Source organism: Abramis brama (genome assembly GCF_963993115.1).
Source record: "Abramis brama genome assembly, chromosome: 14".
Lineage (NCBI taxonomy): Eukaryota > Metazoa > Chordata > Actinopteri > Cypriniformes > Leuciscidae > Abramis > Abramis brama.
Window position 1 is genome coordinate 19,824,528 of NC_139976.1, and position 19,589 is coordinate 19,844,116.

The window sequence follows — 19,589 nt, forward strand, 5'->3', positions numbered from 1 at the left end:
GCCATGTTCTTTTTAGAGAGTAAAAGCTTTTTCCTGGCAACCCTTCCAAAGAAGCCATACCTGTCTGTAACATAGGGATCCACTGGAGGCAAGTTTGTAGAACCCAAGAGCAGTTTATTCAAAGATCAAAAACAAAACAAAATACAAATTACAATCTACAAAACAAAGACTTGACTTGACTTGACTTGGCTTGGCTTGGCTTGGCACACAAGACTCACCAACAGCAGCTACTCAAACAAACAAAATACAAAACAAAGACACATGGCAAACGTGGGCTTAAATACACAGACTAAAGACAAGACAAGGGACACATGTGAACAATGATACAATACACCAATGACAACCATGACACATCAGACAAGGAAACACATGGTGGGAACACATGACTAACAGGGAATCACATGACAAGGACATGAAACATGACTGACATGAACCAAAACGTTACACTGTCCTGTTTTTTTTTTTTTCTAATTGTACTGCCATGAACTGAGGCCTGTAGAGTCTGAAGTGTAGTTTTTGGGTGTTGTGCGATTTCTCTGAGCACTGCAGTTTGACCTTTGGGTAAATTTGCTGGGACATCCACTCCTGAGAAGATTGGCAACTGTCTTGAATGTTTTCCACTTGTGAATAATCTTCCTTACTGTAGAACAATGGACTTCAAATTGTAGGAAAATGGCTGTACAACCCTGCAGATTGATGGCAGCCATAATTGCTTCTCTAAGATCATTGCTGATGTCTTTCCTCCTTGGAAATAATATATATTATTTAATAGATATTTTAATAATATAATTAAATATTATTTAATAATTTTTTTTTATGTTGTTCTCTCTGATAAAAAAATTCAAAAAAGAGATGCAGTCTTTATTTTTATTATAACAATTCACATTCAAAAATGGTACACATTCATAACGGTACTGTATGGCCCTAAAAACATTGACATGCCAAATGAACTACACAGACATCAACAGTCATCAGTTTTATACAAAAACATTGACAATTACAACCAAATTATGACAGGCTGTGACCAAATACGAAATTTTATTTTACACAGGTATAAACACTTTTGCAAATATACAGTATGCTATTTTACATCATTCCCATTTACATTTGACTAAACATACACAGTCAGCATAAGATGAAGATAAAACAATAGACTTTCACACTAGACGGTTTGCCTGGCAGAAACCAGCCTTTGACACAGTGAGTAAACCTGAGTCAGTGTTGTCCTCTCATTCAAGTGGTCCTGTCCTCATTTGATGTTTATTTGTGCAGCTCACTCGACAGAAATAAGGACAACCATTATTTTTCGACAGAACATTAATTCTTTCAGCTAATAGTTAAACATTTCTTGTCAATGCTACGGTACTTTCATGCAAAATCTTATCAACAGAAATCTTAGTAGCGCACTTTCAACAATTCAGACGGCACTTTTATTTTGCTTTATATTACTTATGTCAAACAGGATGAAACAGAAACTGGCAGACAGTAGACTCAGAAAGAGGCAGAGAGGTCTATGTTTTCAATACACCATATGCGAGTGTTTAAATTTAAGGAAGGAGGGAGGGAGGATCATGATCGGACCCAGCTGACAGGCACCCACTGCGGCTCCCTCTCAAGTCGTTCCAGAATATTCCTCAGCTCTACACAGGCGCTGGCAGAGTCCTCCTTTACTAGGACCCTGTCCACTAGATGGCCATATTGCTGGTCCATCTGCTCGGCTGACTGCCTCATTTCCTGCAGGTCTTCATCCTTTTCACAATGTGAGAGAGAAAGAGGTATAGAAAAAAAAAAAAAAAAACCTTTTAAAAGCTACTCTCAATGCTGCGCTTCATTTAAGCGCTATGGGAAAACATCTTTGTTTGACTGGTTGTGAACATGTGGCAAACACACCAAGAATTTGGCTTAAATAACCTATGATGATGACGTCATCGGAATGAGCACGTCAGAGGCTGTAAATAGACGTGACAGGTGCGCTCATTGGTTTCCTTTGTCTTCAGAACCGCATTGTGTGCTGTCTGTGCTATTCAAATCTGTTCTCAAACTATTCCTTTTGCTAGGAGTTAGTTTTGTCAAGCAGGAAAAAGACTTTTCTCACTCTCTTCCTCTTTCTCTGAAAACAAAAAGAAAAGAGAATCATGTCGCGAGTTGATCTGGCTGAGGAGAGGGTGACGGGTCCTTCTCTTTCTCTCGTTCTCTCTCAGGATCGCGACATGCTCTCGTCCGCTGCTGAAGACGGCGCTTCTTCAAGAGCGGGCTGAGGACGTGGGTTCTCTTGTCAATAAAGAATCTAGTGGCTCGGATCTCGCGCACAGATAACCGGTCCACTATATATGTAAATAATATATGTAAATATATGTAAATAAGGGAATTGAGTAGACGGGAGATTCCCATTCTCTCTTGTTCCTATGATCGCATTCAAAGAAATTGTGTGTGTTTGCAAGCTATGATTTCATGATTCTTTGTTGAAACTGCTCTAATATGAAAATAACTATATTCAGCCTTACATCCAGACCGTTTTTACTTGTCTGGTTGATATTTGGCTGCATTTAATTATGAGAAATTATTTAATACTTATCTGATTTGAAAAGTTAGATGCTTGTATTAATATCTTGTCTGGCTGTTCGAAATAGCCATCTGGAGATGGACTTTGAGAACGCCACCTCTGAGCACTACTCCCACGGTGATGAAACACATGAGCAGTTACCCGAGGTGGTCACTCATGCAGTGGCCAAATTACAGCTAGACTGGCCACAGGAGAAAGAGCAAGCACTCGAAGTTAGAGCAGATTTCTGTACGGTGGCCAGGGGGAGGGGCCTCAGCAACGCTCTCTCCCCTTCTTCAAGGACCTTCATGACGACTTACCCAAATTTCATGGGGGAAACCTGATTGTTCACATCTTTGTGCACTCGACGTCGACTTATTCAACTATTGTGGATGCAAGGGCACATGGTTATACGATGATGCCCCAGCTGGAAGAGACGCTCGTGGGTTTTCTCTCCTGAGAGCTCATCGTCACTTAAAAAGTCAGCTCTCCCCACCAAGCCGTGCAGAACAATATTCACGGTGGTAGGGATGTCATTGGGTCATGCTGGTGCCACTCTGCACACCATGGCAGGCACACCAAGCTGACCTGCTAGGGAAAAAAAGCCCCGCGAGATGGGGCATGTAAAAATATACTAAGTCCTTCCCGACACCCTCATTGCACCGCTGTTCCATCCCTGCCACCTTCTGTGTTTCGTGGGGCAGCAATTTCCAGAGAAATGTTAAATATTTGGTTGCTTCCTGCCGTTTTCCAGGACACAGGATATTTAACCTTCCCCCATCATTGCGTCACCAGACGTTGCATCAAAATTGGTGCTCCTTTCGCAGAAGATGGCAGCATGGAAACTACTGCCAAACATATCTGCTTGGGTATTGAGAACCGTAGGAAAAGGAATACAGTTTGTGCATCGTCCTCCACATTCCACGTCACCAATTCTAGACCTTCGCAGTCTGTTCATCATGTTAAAAATGTTGACAGTCAAAATGATATGCGTCTCAAATTCAACACAAAGATTGGTTTGTCACTATTGACCTCAATTTTCATTTAGAAATTCCACAACACAGGAAGTTTGCTTTCGGGGGCGAAGCTTACCAATATCGGGTTCTTCTATTCGGCCTAGCCTTGTCATCCCGCACATACACAAAATGCATGGATGTAGGCTTTGGCTCAGTTGCGACTCCAAGGCATACATATTTTAAATTACACAGACGACTGACTGATTTTGGCCCAGTCTCAAGAACTTGCGCTTCGTCATCTGATGTCATCCTCACTCATCTTGTATCTCTGAGGTCGAGATTCAATGCCAAGAAGAGCATTGTTCTCCTGCCCAGAGGACAACGTATTTAATGGTTGTATGGGACTCGGTCACCATGTGGGCACAGCTGCCCCCCGTATGCGTCAAGTCCATCTTAACCTGAGCGATAATAGGCTAGGTCAGGAAATTACTTTACAACACTTTCAAAGAGTTTTAGGTCTTATGGCAGCTTTGTCCACTGTGATACCTTTGGGCCTTCTGCACATGAGACTGTTTCAGCTGTGGCTCAGAAGGCAAATAAGAGTAAGGGCACACGCCGAGTGCTTCGTGCCATTTCTAAAATCCATTTGTATGGTAAGGGTTACATGCTGCAGGCTTTGTCCCCTCTCTATGTGACTCAGACCCCGGTTCCTCACCGCGAGTCCCACTCTAGGTGCATGTTGTTGTCGCAGTATGCTAACGACAAATGCTTCCCTGACGGGCTGGGGTGCGGTCTTAGATGGCTGTCCAGCCCAAGGGGTCAAAAGAGGCTGCCATCTTGATTTGTACATCAATTGCCTTCAATTGTTGACTGTATTTCTGGCCCTGAAATACTTCCTCCGGAAGTTTAGGGGCTACCATGTCCTGATGCAGGTGGACAACACGGCGGTAATTGTTTACATTAATTGCCAGGACAGACTGCGTTCATGCTGCTTGAACAAATGGTTCCCGGAAGCATGAATGTGGGAGCAGATTTAGTGTCCAGACAGGAGGTCATACATGGGGATTGGAAGCTCCATTCCGATGTGGTCAGTCAGATCTGGGAAAGATTTTATGAAGCAGAGGTGGTCCTCTTCGCTTCAAAAGAAACAATGTCCCCTTTACTGCTCACTGACTCCTCTAGCCCCCCTGGGTCTGGACGCCATGGCCCAGTGCTAGAGCTCCCTACCTCGCTAGGCAACTGAGACCACCCGTCGGAGTAAAACTGTAACTGGGGGGTGGCCGCCACAAAGCAGACTATGTCACATTGGGTAAGGGATGCTATTGCTCTAGCCTATGATGCACGGTCAAGCTTTGCCTCTAGGTGTTACGGCTCATTCTACCAGGGGGGGTTGCATCTTCCAGGGCTTTAGCAAGAGACACCCCCTTGCAGCAAGTATGTGATGCAGCAGGCTGGTACTCTCCGCACACATTTATTCGATTTTATAGCTTGGATGTTCATGTTACTCTGGGCTTACATGTCCATGAGTCGATATCCCAAGTTCATGTCCGAGGCCCTACTCGTGTTTGTGCGCACAAACTACACAATCTTGAGGGGTACAGTGCGGCGACGTTGGTATTCCGTTATTATAATTATTCTAGTTCCCATAGTGCTTAAATCAAGTGCAGCATTGAGAGTAGCTTTTGAAAGGCAACGTCTGAGGTTACTTGACTGTAATCCTGTTCACTAAAAAAAGCAGGAAAAAGATGCTGCACTTTATTGCCGCACTGGGGGCCTGTCCAGGATGTTCTTTAGACAAATATACCTCTATTTATAGCCTCTGACGTGTGCATTCCGATGACGTCATCATCAGTGGCAAATTCTTGGCATGTTTGCTACACGTGTTCACAACCGGTCAAACAAAGATGTTTTCCCATAGCGCTTAAATCAAGCACAGCTTCTCATTCCTGCTTTTTCAGGGAACAGGGTTACAGTCAAGTAACCCAAAACGTTTTTGTCAACTGTGTACAATTTAAGAGTTGAATGACTGAGATTGACAAGCACCATTTGGGTAGTATGGTGATATAAATCAGTCTCACCGTGATGTGTCCATTGTCACCCCTTCCTGGTGATGTGGGAGAGCTCCGTTGCCGACGAATCTCAGGGATGCGTGGCTTTACAAAGATCACATAGGGCTTAAACTCTGCCGTACGGAGGATTTTCAGAGCCTGAGCATTACAGTAAAAGGAAATAAAAATGATAGCATGGGTTTTCAATTATGTGCTCGGCAAAAATCAAGACCAGAGTCTCTGCTGATAACAGAAGTTGTAGATTAAAATTCAGATAAGGTTGAGCAGAAACCTTACCACTGTGGAAGAGATCACCATTTACACTTACATTTATTTATTAGCAAACAGTTTTATCCAAAGTGACTTACAAATCTGAATATTATACAATAATCTACCCCTAAACCACATGACTTTTTCCCATGGAACAGGGAGTTATTTTTCAAAATATCAAAGCTATTCTTTTCAATACAATACAAATGCATTATGCAATTTACGTGAGGATTTACGCATTCACGTGGGTCATACTTTTCAGGTACGGAAATCTGTATGTATACAGAAAAATCACATCCCTTCTTAAAATCACTAAAAAGCTAATTTGCATGTTCATGGTTTGGCGTATACTACATGAAGCAAGGGTGTAGAGTTAAATTCAAGCTATTTTAAGCCATGAAGAAATTATTTTCACAGAAAAAAATGTTTAAATATGTCATTTTGATTAAATTGTCTATTTGATCAAATCTGATTTGATTAAATAGTCTAGACATCATTGTTTGACACCAGGAAGTAGAGTTCTCAAAGGGTCGGGTCGGCCCGACAAACCCGACGGGATCCGCGGGTTCGGGCCGGGTTCAGGTCGAAAATATAAGCAAATGACTCGGGTCGGGTCGGACCTCGGGCTTAATCTTTTCCGCTCAGTGAAAAAAAAAAAAAAAAAAAAAACCATTTATTAATCATCGCTGCTGTTCACCGTAAAGAAAGTCTGGCTGCTGCGTGCAACGTGCATCATGGAGAGGGGCGGGGGCAGACCTGACGCCGCTGCGTGCACGCCTTTAGCCTGGAGAAGAAGATGGAGTTGGTGAAAAGTAAACTTGCCGCAGGTGAATTCACCGTCGCTACTACAGGAGTGGGAAAATCAGAGGTCTGGAAAGTGTTTGGAGTGGTGCTGGATTCTGATGGAAATTCTACAGGTTATGTGCAATGCTCAAAATGCAAGGTGCTGATGAAATATGACAGAAAAAAACAGGGTTTTTATATATTTAAAGTTTAAATATATATACGGCGGCGTCGGGCCGGGTTCGAGCAGATAATTCATGTTGATGTGTCGGGTTACATCAGGTCTGGGCTTTAAAAGCCATGGGCCGGGTCAGGTCGGGTTCTAATTTTCAGGCCCGTTGAGAACTCTACCAGTTAGGTGTCAGCTGCCAGTGTCAGCCCAGATGAGTATAACCAATCAAATTTAAGAAACTGTTCAGCTCGTGCAAACCGCGTGTAACTTGGTTATTTTTTAACATAACCTGCAAGATATAAATTTGTGTGTATTTTTCTGGTCTTAGAGTTGCTGTGTCTGAATTGACTCCCGGCCGCTAATAAACCTTATTACTGCAAAGAGTAACTTGGGAGAGGAGTCTTGATGCTGCACAGCTAAGGAAGGGAAGCACTAAAGAATCTAGTGGACACTTTGGAAGTGGTAAGATGGTGATAACCACCCCAGATGGTTAGAGCCCACCATAGGCAACTTGGTTGCTAAGCACCTTAAAGTGCCCCTATTATGGTTTTTCGAATATTCCCTTTCATTCAGTGTGTAATATAGCTGTTTGTGAATGTAAACGTTCTGCAAAGTTGTAAAGTCAAAAGTGCAAGATAAATAAAGTTATTGTCTCCCAAAAGAAAGAATCGACTCTGAACCACCTTTACGAGTTGTTTGTGTTTCGAATCCAACTGCTTTACGGTTCTACGTCACTATTGCAAAATGCCCGCCTATATTGTACGTTGTCCACCCGCAGTGTGTACGTTGTTACACATAGCCCTCAAATGTCATTTTACTGATGACTGCTTCTTAAAGGATTAGTTCACCTCAAAATGAAAATTTCCTGATAATTTACTCACCCCAATGCCATCCAAGATGTCCATGTCTTTCTTTCTTCAGTGGAAAATAAATTAAGTTTTTTGGGGAAAACATTTCAGGATTTTTCTACACACAACGGAGTTCAAATCAATGCAGTTTCAAAGGGCTTTGAAATGCTTCAAAGGGCTCTGCACGATTCCAGTCGAGAAATAAGGGTCTTATCCAGCGAAACGATCTGTCATTTTCTAAAAAAATTAAAATGTATATACTTTTTAACTACAATTGTTCGTCTTGTGCTGGTCTGCGACGCGCCACGTATTACATCATCACGTTGGAAAGGTTACGAAAAAAAAGAAGAAAATAATAATAATAATAAATAAATAAAAAGATGTCGGGCGATTTTGAAATTGGAAAAGAAAATGAGATGGAATTTTTCGCCCTTCCCTACCTTTTTGAACCGGAGTACACAGACAAATAACTTAGATAGATTACGTGACATGTGACCTTTCCAACGTGATGACGCAATGCGTGGCGCATCGCAGACCAGCACAAGACGAACAATTGTGGTTAAAAAGTATATAAATTGTAATTTTTTTTAGAAAATGACCAATCATTTCACTAGATAAGACCCCATTCCTCAGCTGGGATTGTGCAGAGCCCTTTGAAGCACTTCAAAGCCCTTTGAAACTGCATTGATTTGAACTTTAATATTCTGGTTGCCACTGAACTCCGTTGTGTGTAGAAAAATCCTGAAATGTTTTCCTCAAAAAACGTAATTTCTATTCCACTGAAGAAAGAAAGACATGGACATCATGGATGGCATTGGGGTGAGTAAATTATCAGGAGATTTTCATTTTGAGGTGAACTAATCCTTTAAATCTCAGAGTTCAACGCAGGATTCGAAAAACGCTTGCTCTTGAAAGATGGGTCAGTACCCAGTTTATCTGGACCAGCTTGCTCCTCAGAATCACAAACTGTAAGTATGAATATTTATTGATGTATTTTCTACCGGTGTTCAGAATAGATAGTTTTGTATTTTATATTGTGTAGGTCTCCGGGTAACCGGGTAACCGGGTAACATCTCGGTTACATATGGTAACCCTCGTTCCCTGAGGGAGGGAACGGAGACGTACGTCGTGGTGATCGACGAATAGGAATCTCGCTAGAGAGGCCAGTCTACTTCGAGTGAAACTAAACAACCCAATGCATATTGGCGTGCAATCATTTGCATCAGCTGTGCAGCCTCGTAGCGCGGGTATTTAACGAGTAGCTGATGCGATTGCACTTGAGTTTTTTGCTGAGGAGCCGAGCCGGTGAGCCCCGGCGGGTCGCAGCAGATGTGTCGACGGGACGTACGTCTCCGTTCCCTCCCTCAGGGAACGAGGGTTACCATATGTAACCGAGACGTTCCCTATCGTCAACGTACGTCGTGGTGATCGACGAATAGGAATCCCTACCAAAGTGCCACAGCTGCTGCACCCCATCCAGTGCCCTGTGTAAGCCTCCACAACTTCTTGCCTGGAAGGACGATAGGAGAGGGCTTACACCGAGAGTATCTGTCACTGTTGTTCCGTGATAACCCATACAGTGAGATTAATGTGGCTGTGGGAGCCACATTCTTAAGGAGAGTTATGTGGGAATACACATATGGGACTAACCCGAGGGTTATACTGCATATGAATAGTGGGTGACTTAGCCCAAGGGAAAGACACGAGCTTCCGTTTAGGAGCAGCCGTGGAGAATATACACACATGGGATCCCCGTAGGGTCAATCATATGGGACCCAGCCTAGACCCGGTTCTCAAGGATTCAGCGGATAAAGGCCTGGCACCGGATGCTCCGCCATGTCCGGGCCGAGGGTGTTGGAGGACTCAACAGGTTTGACTCTGGAGCAATAAGGATGCACAGTAGGGTGCAGCAAGCCGACAGAGCCGGTACTCACAGTGCTTCTACCCGTTTAGGGTAAGAACATGGGAGGACACGGGCTCTACACGTAGACTATAGTATCTAGCAAACGTGTTAGGTGTCGCCTAGCCCGCAGCCCTACAAATATCTGTTAGCGAGGAGCCACATGCCAGCGCCCAGGAGGATGCAACGCCTCTCGTGGAGTGTGCATGCAACCTGAGCGGGCAGGGCACACCTTGAGCTTGGTAAGCCAAGGCGATGGCATCCACTATCCAGTGGGCCATCCTCTGCTTGGAGACAGCCTTTCCCTTCTGCTGGCCTCCGTAACAGACAAAGAGCTGGTCTGAGGTCCTGACGCTTTGAGTTCTGTCCATGTACATACGCAGAGCGCGAACGGGACAGAGCAAAGCCAGGGCTGGGTCTGCCTCCTCCAGGGGCAGCGCTTGCAGGTTCACTACCTGATCTCTAAAGGGAGAGGTAGGAGCCTTGGGCACATAGCCAGGGAGGGGTCTCAGTACAACATGGTTGTCACTCTAGGCACGATTCGTCGACCGAAAATGCTTGCAGGTCCCCTACCCTCTTGATCGAGGCCAGTGCAATCAGCAGCAAAGTCTTCAAGGAGAGAAGCTTTAAGTCTGCTGACTGCAAAGGCTCAAAGGGAGCATCCTGAAGTGCTCGAAGCACCAGGGAAAGTCTGACCACGGACTGAAGGTCTGGTGGCACTCCGGTGTGATTGCCAACCGGTGAGTGCTGGGGGAGTGCACGGGGAGACAGGGACAGCCCGAAGGGCAGGACCTTGTACTGATATGCTCAACCCTCGAACGCAAAGCGCAGAAACGGCCTGTTTCGAGGGAGAATCGAGACATGAAAGTACGCGTCCACTAGGTCGACCACTGCAAACCAATCTCGGGGATGGATGCATTCGAAAATGCGTCTCTGCGTGAGCATTTTGAACGGTAGCTTGTGAAGGCTCCAATTCAAAACTCGCAGATCCAAGATCGGTCGTAACCCACCACCTTTCTTGGGTACAATGAAGTAGGGACTGTAGTGTCCTGACCTCATATCGGCTGGAGGGACCGGCTCTATCGCGTACTTCGCCAGTAGGACCGCGATCTCCGCGCGCAAGACATGGGCATCGGCTGCTCTCACTGTAGTGGAGTGGATGGCCCGAAACTTGGGGGGATACCGGGCGAACTGAATCGCATAGCCGAGCCTGATGGTCCGAATGAGCCAGCGAGACAGACTGAGGAACGCTAACCAGGCTCGCAGAGACCGTACAAGCGGGACCAAAGGGACCATAGGCGTACCCGGAGTGGGGCAGCGAGGTGGAACACAGGGGCTCGGCTCGGGAGGCTCTCTCTCCAAGGACAAGGAGACTGCACACCTAGAGAGGAGCGAGAGGTGCACACACGACACGCTGAGGAGCGAGAGACCCGTCGGGTTTTGCCTGGCGGAAGCTCTCGCTGATCTCCTACGTACATCGTAGTGACCGGACGATAGGGAACACACATTATCACTGTCTTACTGAAATACTTCTGCTAAACATCTGAGGGCCACTATTACCTAAAACTGTGTCTATTAATGCAGATGGTCTGTCGTTCTTACTACTTTGAGTAAAGATAAAGGATGGAGCAAGATTTGTTTTACAAACATTTATGTTACATTAGTCATTCACGTTAGTGCTCGTCTAATTTAAGTTATGCGCTGTTATTGACACAGTTCCCGCATGTGCACCACAATAAATTCACATCGGTTTGTTGATGGAAATACTCTTGTTAATGCTGAGGAATTATCTTATAAATGTACCTCAAAATGAGTAGCGTTTCACTAAGAAACATCCTGCTCAAGTCGTCCTTGCAATGGAGGTTAAGGTTGAATAACTAGTTCTTCCAATGTTTCATCTTCGGACTCTCGAGTCTCGCTCGGATTGATATGGTAAAATCGACATCATCATTACTGTCTTTAGTTTACAATCGCTGAGCTGTATGAAGCCTCAGGACGGAGCTGAAGTTATTATGGTAATGGTCGTTTTTGTTTCCAACAGGCGCTGTATGCGGTAGACCAGTCACAACAGACTGTGCCATTTGGCCAATCAGAGCAGAATAGATCACGGAAAGGAGGGATTTAGAGAGAGTGATTCATCCATCGATTCGTTAGAAAATCATTGAACAATGTGGTGATGTGCAATGTATATTATGAGAAAATTAAACTGTTTTTTGACCTTTGATGCTGTTGTAGGAAAACTCCAAAAGAAAATTAGGAGACTTTAAAATAGCATAATTGGCAAAATAGCAACATATCACAAGATCTGAGGATCAGAAATACAGAGAAAAGCAAATAATAAAAAACTGAAATAGTAAAATAGTAAAAATAAGAGAACGCTACATTTACCTCAGGTTGAACATCTACCAGACACACTTTATTTCTCGCCAGGACACTCCGGATTGACTCCAGACTTGTCCCATATTGGTTATTCTTATATTCACCATGTTCAATAAACCTGGACATACACAATATGCATTTGTCATCAATTAAAACGCCAGTAAAATTTAATTTTATAACACTTATCAAAGGGATAGTTCACAGAAAAATGACAATTCTCTCATTGTTTACTCATGCTCGCCGTTCCAAACCTGTATGACTTTCTTTCTCAGAACACATAAGAAACGTTTCATGCAGTTACGATAGATGGTAGCCAAAGTATTCCAAGCTTTTGGGTGAACTATGCCCTTAACAAAATGTCACAAAGATGTGTTACAATACTGACCAAAAATGCATCCAACATATTAAAACTATTTCATATAACATACTTATTAGATTGTATGTCAGCCTCAAAGGCCTGCTTGGAGATGAAGTGGTATTCTACGCCCTCCTTCTCATGGCTCTTTCTGGATCTTGTTGTGTCTGTTAGAAAATGATTATACAAAGTATACAATCATTTCAGTTAATGTCACATATATGAATTTGCAATATGACATGTAGTTATTGAGATTAGAAGTTCTTTAACTTCAGGCCATCAAACTGAAGCAAGAACAAGTTCTACTTTGATTCAGCTTCTAATGTATCAGCCACAGTCTCTAATGTAGAACTAATCGAAAGAGTAAACTCACGTGGTACAGCGACACCGTACCGATGAGGATTCTCAGCAATCACCTTCTGCTTCAGCTCATTGATCCGAGCACCAAGAGATCCTGGAGAGAGAGAGAGAGAGAGAGAGAGAGAGAGAGAGAGAGAGAGAGAGAGAGAGAGAGAGAGAACCCCCAAAGGAAATTACATTCTGAAGACATGCAAAGATTTGGTCATTTAGATTGCTCTGAAATCCCTCAAATCTTACCTATCAGCACCACAAGTCTTGGTTTATCCTGAGGTCTCATCTGATGTAGGGTCACCTCTTCATATATGAGGAACTCATTCTCTGCAGACTCCGCTGAATGAGACTCTTTGGTAAAACCCTGATGATCCTTGCGGCTTAGCCTGAAGCTTCTCCTAAGACCAGCTGTGAGAGCAGAGAGATTTTCCAATAGATCAAAATAGGAAAAGAACATCTAAAAACGAAGATCAGAAATAGACATGACAGAATTGATACATTAAAGATCAGACAAAAAGACAAGGGTGGAAAGAGGTGCATCCTCCAGACTAAAAATATCACGTCTCTCACACTGCAGCTGATTTTATGTCACAGCTGCATCTCAGGGTCAAATAGCAGCACGCTGTTCATCTGCTTTGTACAATTTAATATGCCCTGAATAAGTTAAAGCAGCAATGCATCCATTTACCTTACAAGTATGAAATAAACGTGGTACCTGAGTAAAACTCCCAGGAAAAGGCCTGGCCACAGGACGGTGCCACCGCCTTACACTTTGGAGAAACTACAACTAATGTTAGACCATCACACATCCAGTATAATTCTATAAAGACTATCATGAGCTATCAGCCATGCCAAAGCCTGTGTGAGCCATTAGCCCAAAGCAATAGTTCCCTGGCTATAGCAGTGCACCTGTGCTTAAATGAATAGTTCATCCAAAAATAAATGTTTCAAATTGTTTTTTTTCCCTATGGAAGCCCATTTCCATCACAAAAGAAAAAAATACATGCTTTGGTAAATCATAAATATGAGATAAGTTGAAATTATTCTCAAAATGTTTGTCATAATTGTATTTTTATCTCATAATTATGTCTTTTTATCTCATAACTTCAACTGCCATAATTATGACTTTTTTTCTTATGTGGCGGAAATGGAACAATAAAACAGAAATGCTGAAGAACGTACTGGCTGCTTTTTTCCATAAAAAGAAAAAAGTGGATAGGGACTGGGGCAATCAAAATCCAAAATGACAAAAAAGCACCATTGCGTGCAAATATGGTGCCTTTAGACGCAATGTGTCAGGTTTTATGTCAAAGTGACATGACAAATCATTGAAATTTGAATATGTGAAAGTGCAATTGAGACATGAGATCTACAGCAAAGGGGTAGATTATAATAATTGCTATATATTTATATTATATATATGTGTGTATATCATGACATGTTTCTCACAGATACGTACCATATGACTTCAGAATCCTTGGGGGCAAAAACAGCAAGCATATTCTTCCACATTACTTCCACAGAAGTAAGAAAGGCATTCAGGCTCAACTGAACAACATGAAGATGACAGAATTTTCATTTTTGGGTAAACTGTCCCTTTAAGTAGTAAGAGCCACAAAGAGTAAGCACTGAAAAATCTTCCTCTATAGCAAAAAGCACACACTAAAAACCATTGAGACTAAAACTTGCTAGTCCAAAGCTAGCAGCGGAGCAGCGGGTTGTCAAGATGTGACCAATGGCTGGGGTCATAGGATGTGCCAAGCGCTTGATTGCTGTGGTGAAGTGCACCGAAGAACTCACAATGAACCCAGATGATATTTAAAGTGATTAACACCACACAACACCACACAACAAAGCATCATCCAGAGCCAAAGCCATATGGAATGCATTTCAGTGTGTAGGGTACATCTCTCACCTACGTGCTGTCCACTGACACTGCCCTCACTGTCACAGTCCTCTGGAGGGTGGGTGGGTCAGGAGAACACAACAGATGAAAGGGTACAGGAAGGAGAGGACAATCAGTGGGGTGACGGGATATATACATTTTACAAGGACATTTTGTAGGTCAGAAACTCAAAGGTCAGAGTTATTGGAGAGGCAAAGAGAACCACAACAGCAAAATGAAGCAGCAAGCACTGAGCGCAGTGATTTCAGTATCTGTACTGGGTATTCAGATGTTGAGTCTTGTAGTTATTTTCATGGACTAGCCATGATTATAAGTTAGTAACTAATACCCGTCATACCATTTTACAGACTTAAGAATGAATTTGAGAAGAATTTATAAATATTTGGATTTCATTAGGTTACACTTTATTTTAAGGTGTCATGGTTGCAGTGTAATTAATTACACACAAAAAAGTAATACTTTAGAGTAATTTGAACTAATTAACAACTTGTACTTACTAGGGGCTTAGGTTTATGTTTAGTTGCTTTTTTTAAATTTACTCTAACTACTATACTAAGTAGGCTACAAGTGTGTAACAAGGACACTGTAAAATAAAGTGTTACCTTTTAACATTTCATATTTAATGACATTTTGTCAAAATCACCTACCTTTTTCACAAGATTGTTCACCTCGGGTAAGCAGAATGAGGAAACAAACACAATTGCTGTAACATGAACAAGTATGAAAAGCAAATGAATATAGAATATTGCAACTAGTATTGTCAATTCTGATAGGCCTGGTCAAAAGTATAAATTCTAACCCTTCATTTAACCTATGCCGATATATATTCTTAAAATCCTACAAACGTTTTCAGTGAATTGTACAGCACTTCTTGCAGATGGGGTGAGATGTGAATTGAGTACTGAATGTGATGAGATACCATTGTGACTCTTATGAGTCTTATGATTTTTTGTGTGAATCAAAAACATAGAGCTCAACCAGCATAGTCCCATTCCAGAAACGAATGAACTATGCACTGTTTTTTAAATGTACTGTTAAAAGGACTGGCCTGTATAAATTACAGCATTAGCAGATAAAAAATATGTACGCAAAATGAACATTATAAAGCTTAAATGGATAAAATCAAAAATGGAATCGAATTGAGAGCTTGTGAACCTGAATCGATACAAACATTTTAAACATTTGAAAGCGTCTGAACATAAACAAATTTTTTTTCTTGCAAATAACACTGTTTCCCTTTCGTAGTCACTCCGAGTTACGTCGGATGACGACGAATGGGGTTTCGCTTAGAAAGCCTATCATCTTCGAGTATATAAAACGAGCCAATGGCAAAGAAATGCCATGGGTCTGCGGAATTTGCATAGCGTATCTCCGCCCCCCCGTGGGGGTATATAAGGAAGTGCGCTGGCAACATGCAGATATGTTGTCGCTTCGGAGCCAAGTTGATGTACTTCACTCCACAAGCCAATCCTGAGATTCATCTCTTCTCTTCGAACGAGCCTCTCTCCAAGTGTTGGTGTGACAGCGAGTTCCAGCGAGTGCACATTCCCTGCTTATCTGTGCAGTGATTTGCCAGTGTTTGTGTGTTCTCTCCCTGGTCGCTTCAGCATTTGCGGAGAAATCTCCTTTCTAAAAGAGCTTGCACGCGGCACGTCTTTTTAAAGATGCCTCGCCCGTGCACTTCTGGTTGCGGTCTTCTCATTTCTGACTCTGATGGGCACAATCGCTGTCTTGTGTGCCTGGGTATTGAGCACGCTAAGGCAGCGTTTGTGGATGAGTCATGTTCCCATTGCGGGAACATGCCCATCGCACGGTTGCGGTCTAGACTCAATGACCTTCATGGTAGAGTCCCCTCATCCGCACCCCGATCTACTGGCTCCGCGAGAGCTAGTACTTCGGCTGGCGGCCAGGGTGACCTGAGGGTTACGGTGTGGAACAAAGCGCCGACCATTCCACGCTCCACACTGTCCTCTAGCGCCGTGCAACCCGCGAGCGTTTCAAATGAGCCCGCTGTACAGTCCTCTGACTTGCCGCCGGTCTCATTTGGCGCTCCAGAGGAAGATGTGATGTCGATCGCTGCATCACAAGGTGGGCAGGAGTCCTTGGGAAGTGAGGATTCGGCTGTGCTGCCACCTTCGGGTGTCCCAGCATTGCCCGAGTCTGATCCTGAGATGACGGCCATGCTTTCCCGGGCAGCCGCGGCCATCGGGCTTGAGTGGTCCCCGCCACCTGGTCCGGTGCGCTCGCGGCTGGACGATTGGTTTTTGGGTGCCGCCGCTGATCCTCGTCAGCGCGTGACCCCAATGCCTTTTTTCCCGGACGTGCATGAGGAGGTCACGAGGTCCTGGAAGGCACCCTTGTCTTCCCGTGATCGCTCGGCGACCTCCTCTGCCTTGCCTCCTCTCGATCAGGCGGCCGCCAAAGGGTACACTGGGGTTCCCCGGGTTGAGCGCTCTGTTGCGATGCAACTGTGTCCTCAGAGTGCGTCTTCTCGCGGCGACCCTAAGCACCCCTCCAAGGCCTATAGGTTCTCCTCCACACTTGTGGCTAAGGCCTATAGAGCTGCGGGGCTGGCGGCCTCCTCACTGCATGCCATGGCGACACTCCAGGTCTACCAGGCCCAGATGTTGCGTGACATGCACGAGGGGAGGACTGACCCAGGACTCTTTGATGAGCTGCGTGCCACCACCGACCTTGCTCTCCGAGCAACGAAGGTGACCGCACGCTCCCTGGGTCAGGTGATGTCCACTTGCGTGGTCCAGGAGAGACATCTGTGGCTCAACCTGGCCGATATGCGTGAGGCCGAGCGGACCCGGTTCCTCGACACTCCCATATCCCAGGCTGGCCTCTTCGGCGGGGCGGTTGAGGACTTTGCCCAGCAGTTCTCGACCGCCCAGAAGCAGACTGAGGCTCTCAAACACGTCCTGCCCCGACGGCCAGCTGCTGCCTCCACCCAGCCGTCGGCTCAGGTGCCTCAGACTGCTCGCCGCCGAGGGCGCCCTCCTACGGCTCCCGCCCCTCCCGCACGGCCCCAGCAGCAGCCTCCATCCGGGTCGCGTCGTGGAGGACGTCGTAGGAAGGCGCCACAGCCCTCTCCCGCCCCGTGCCCCGCTAAACGCCAAGCCAAGCGGCGCTCCTGAGACGGGCTGCTCAGAGATGGCGTTGAGTTCTTCCCAGGAGACGGTAGCAGGGCCGCTCCTTCCCCCGGTGGAGGGCCGGGGGAGAATCCTTGGTTTTCCCCACCCCGCTGCGTCCCACGACGGGCAGCACCCTAATGTGGTTAAAGAAAGAACTCACTTCCCCATCTCTGAGCACACAGAGTGTCCGGATGACAGTGCGCGCCGCTCACGAGCCTCGCCACTCTCGTCCCCCTCTGTCGCCAGTTCCCTGCCAGAGCACGCCCCCGTGGGACGCTGGTCCTCCCCTGGCCTCCTCTGGCAGGACGCGGCTAATGACCGTGCCCCCGCACCAGGCCGCTATGCCACCCACGCCTGGGCCGGTCATTCCGCCTCGCTGCACCACCGAGGGTACGTCTGTGGTCCGCATGACCCCGCTGGTACAGTTCCTGGAAGCCTGGTTAGAGCTTCCCAGGCTGTCCCGCTGGGTCGCGAGGACCATCAGGCTCGGCTACGCGATTCAGTTCGCGCGGTCTCCTCCCCGCTTCAGGGGAGTCCGCTTCACTATGGTCGGTGGCAATGCCCCGGTTATGAGAGCGGAGGTCGCTACCTTACTGACGAAGGGTGCGATCGAGACTGTCCCTCCAGCCGAAATGAGGTCCGGCTTTTACAGCCCTTACTTCATTGTACCGAAGAAATCCGGTGGGTTACGACCAATCCTCGACTTGCGCGTCTTGAACCGCTGCCTTCACAGGATGCCGTTCAAGATGCTCACGGCCAAACGCATTTTCGAGTGCATACGGCCGCAGGATTGGTTTGCAGCGATCGACCTGAAGGACGCCTACTTTCATGTCTCCATTCTTCCTCGACACAGACCGTTTCTACGGTTTGCTTTCGAGGGGCAGGCATACCAGTACGCGGTTCTCCCTTTCGGGCTAGCCCTGTCTCCTCGCGTCTTCACGAAGGTCGTCGAGGCAGCTCTTGTTCCCCTACGAGAACACGGGGTTCGCATCCTGAACTATCTCGACGACTGGCTGATCCTAGCTCACTCTCGAGACCAGGTTTGCGAACACAGGGACCTTGTGCTCCGGCATCTAGCTCGTCTGGGCCTTCGGGTCAACTGGGAGAAGAGCAAACTCTGCCCCGTGCAGAGGATCTCTTTTCTCGGTATGGAGATCGACTCGGTCGCCATGTGCGCACAGCTTACGAGCTGTCAGACCTTCACCCCGTGGTCGAACCTCAGTTTTCTTCGGGCCGGAGTGCCCTTGGAACGAGTGTCCAGGCATGTTGTTGTATCAACAGATGCCTCCACCACGGGCTGGGGCGCCATGTGCAATGGACATGCTGCCGCGGGATCCTGGACAGGACCCCAGCGCCTTTGGCATGTCAATTGCCTCGAGTTGTTGGCTGTACGTCTTGCCCTGCACCGCTTCCGGGCATTGCTCAGGGGTCAACACGTACTAGTCCGGTCGGACAATACCGCGACTGTAGCGTACATCAACCGTCAAGGTGGTCTGCGCTCTCGCCGTATGTCACAACTCGCCCGCCACCTCCTTATATGGAGTCAGAAGCATATGAGGTCGCTTCGAGCCATTTATATCCCGGGAGACCTGAACCAGGCGGCCGACGAGCTGTCTCGGCTTCGGCCTCTCGCTGGAGATTGGCGACTCCATCCCCAGACGGTTCAGCTGATTTGGGATCAGTTCGGGGACGCACAGGTAGACCTGTTTGTCTCCCACGACTTGTCCCACTGCGGCCTGTTTTATTCCCTCACCGAGGGCACGCTCGGCACGGATGCACTGGCGCACAGCTGGCCGCGGGGCCTCCGCAAGTATGCGTTTCCCCCAGTGAGCCTGCGCAAAGTCTGCGCAAGATCAGGGAGGACGAGGAGCAGGTAGTTTTGGTTGCCCCGTATTGGCCCAACCGCACCTGGTTCTCAGAACTAGTACTCCTCGCGACAGCA

At 46.0% G+C, this 19,589-nt stretch overlaps 1 protein-coding gene across 7 annotated transcripts in view; it reads right to left on the reverse strand.

Moving 5' to 3' along the window:
• Window positions 1–848: 848 nt before the first annotated feature.
• The window catches only part of mpp3b (MAGUK p55 scaffold protein 3b), a 56,369-nt gene continuing 37,628 nt past the window's right edge, over window positions 849–19,589 (reverse strand). For 2 of the 7 annotated variants that reach the window (XM_084134306.1, XM_084134307.1), the window contains exons 12-20: window positions 15,158–15,178; window positions 14,520–14,561; window positions 13,320–13,391; window positions 12,851–13,012; window positions 12,627–12,707; window positions 12,327–12,420; window positions 11,908–12,016; window positions 5,577–5,705; window positions 849–1,749 (exon numbers count right to left, since the gene is read on the reverse strand). In XM_084134306.1, coding sequence (XP_083990432.1) covers window positions 1,570–1,749; window positions 5,577–5,705; window positions 11,908–12,016; window positions 12,327–12,420; window positions 12,627–12,707; window positions 12,851–13,012; window positions 13,320–13,391; window positions 14,520–14,561; window positions 15,158–15,178 — 890 coding nt within the window. In that variant the 3' untranslated portion in view covers window positions 849–1,569. The remainder of the gene's footprint in view (window positions 1,750–5,576; window positions 5,706–11,907; window positions 12,017–12,326; window positions 12,421–12,626; window positions 12,708–12,850; window positions 13,013–13,319; window positions 13,392–14,519; window positions 14,562–15,157; window positions 15,179–19,589) is intronic. The other 5 variants (XM_084134309.1, XM_084134310.1, XM_084134311.1 and 2 more) reach the window with 3 other exon arrangements.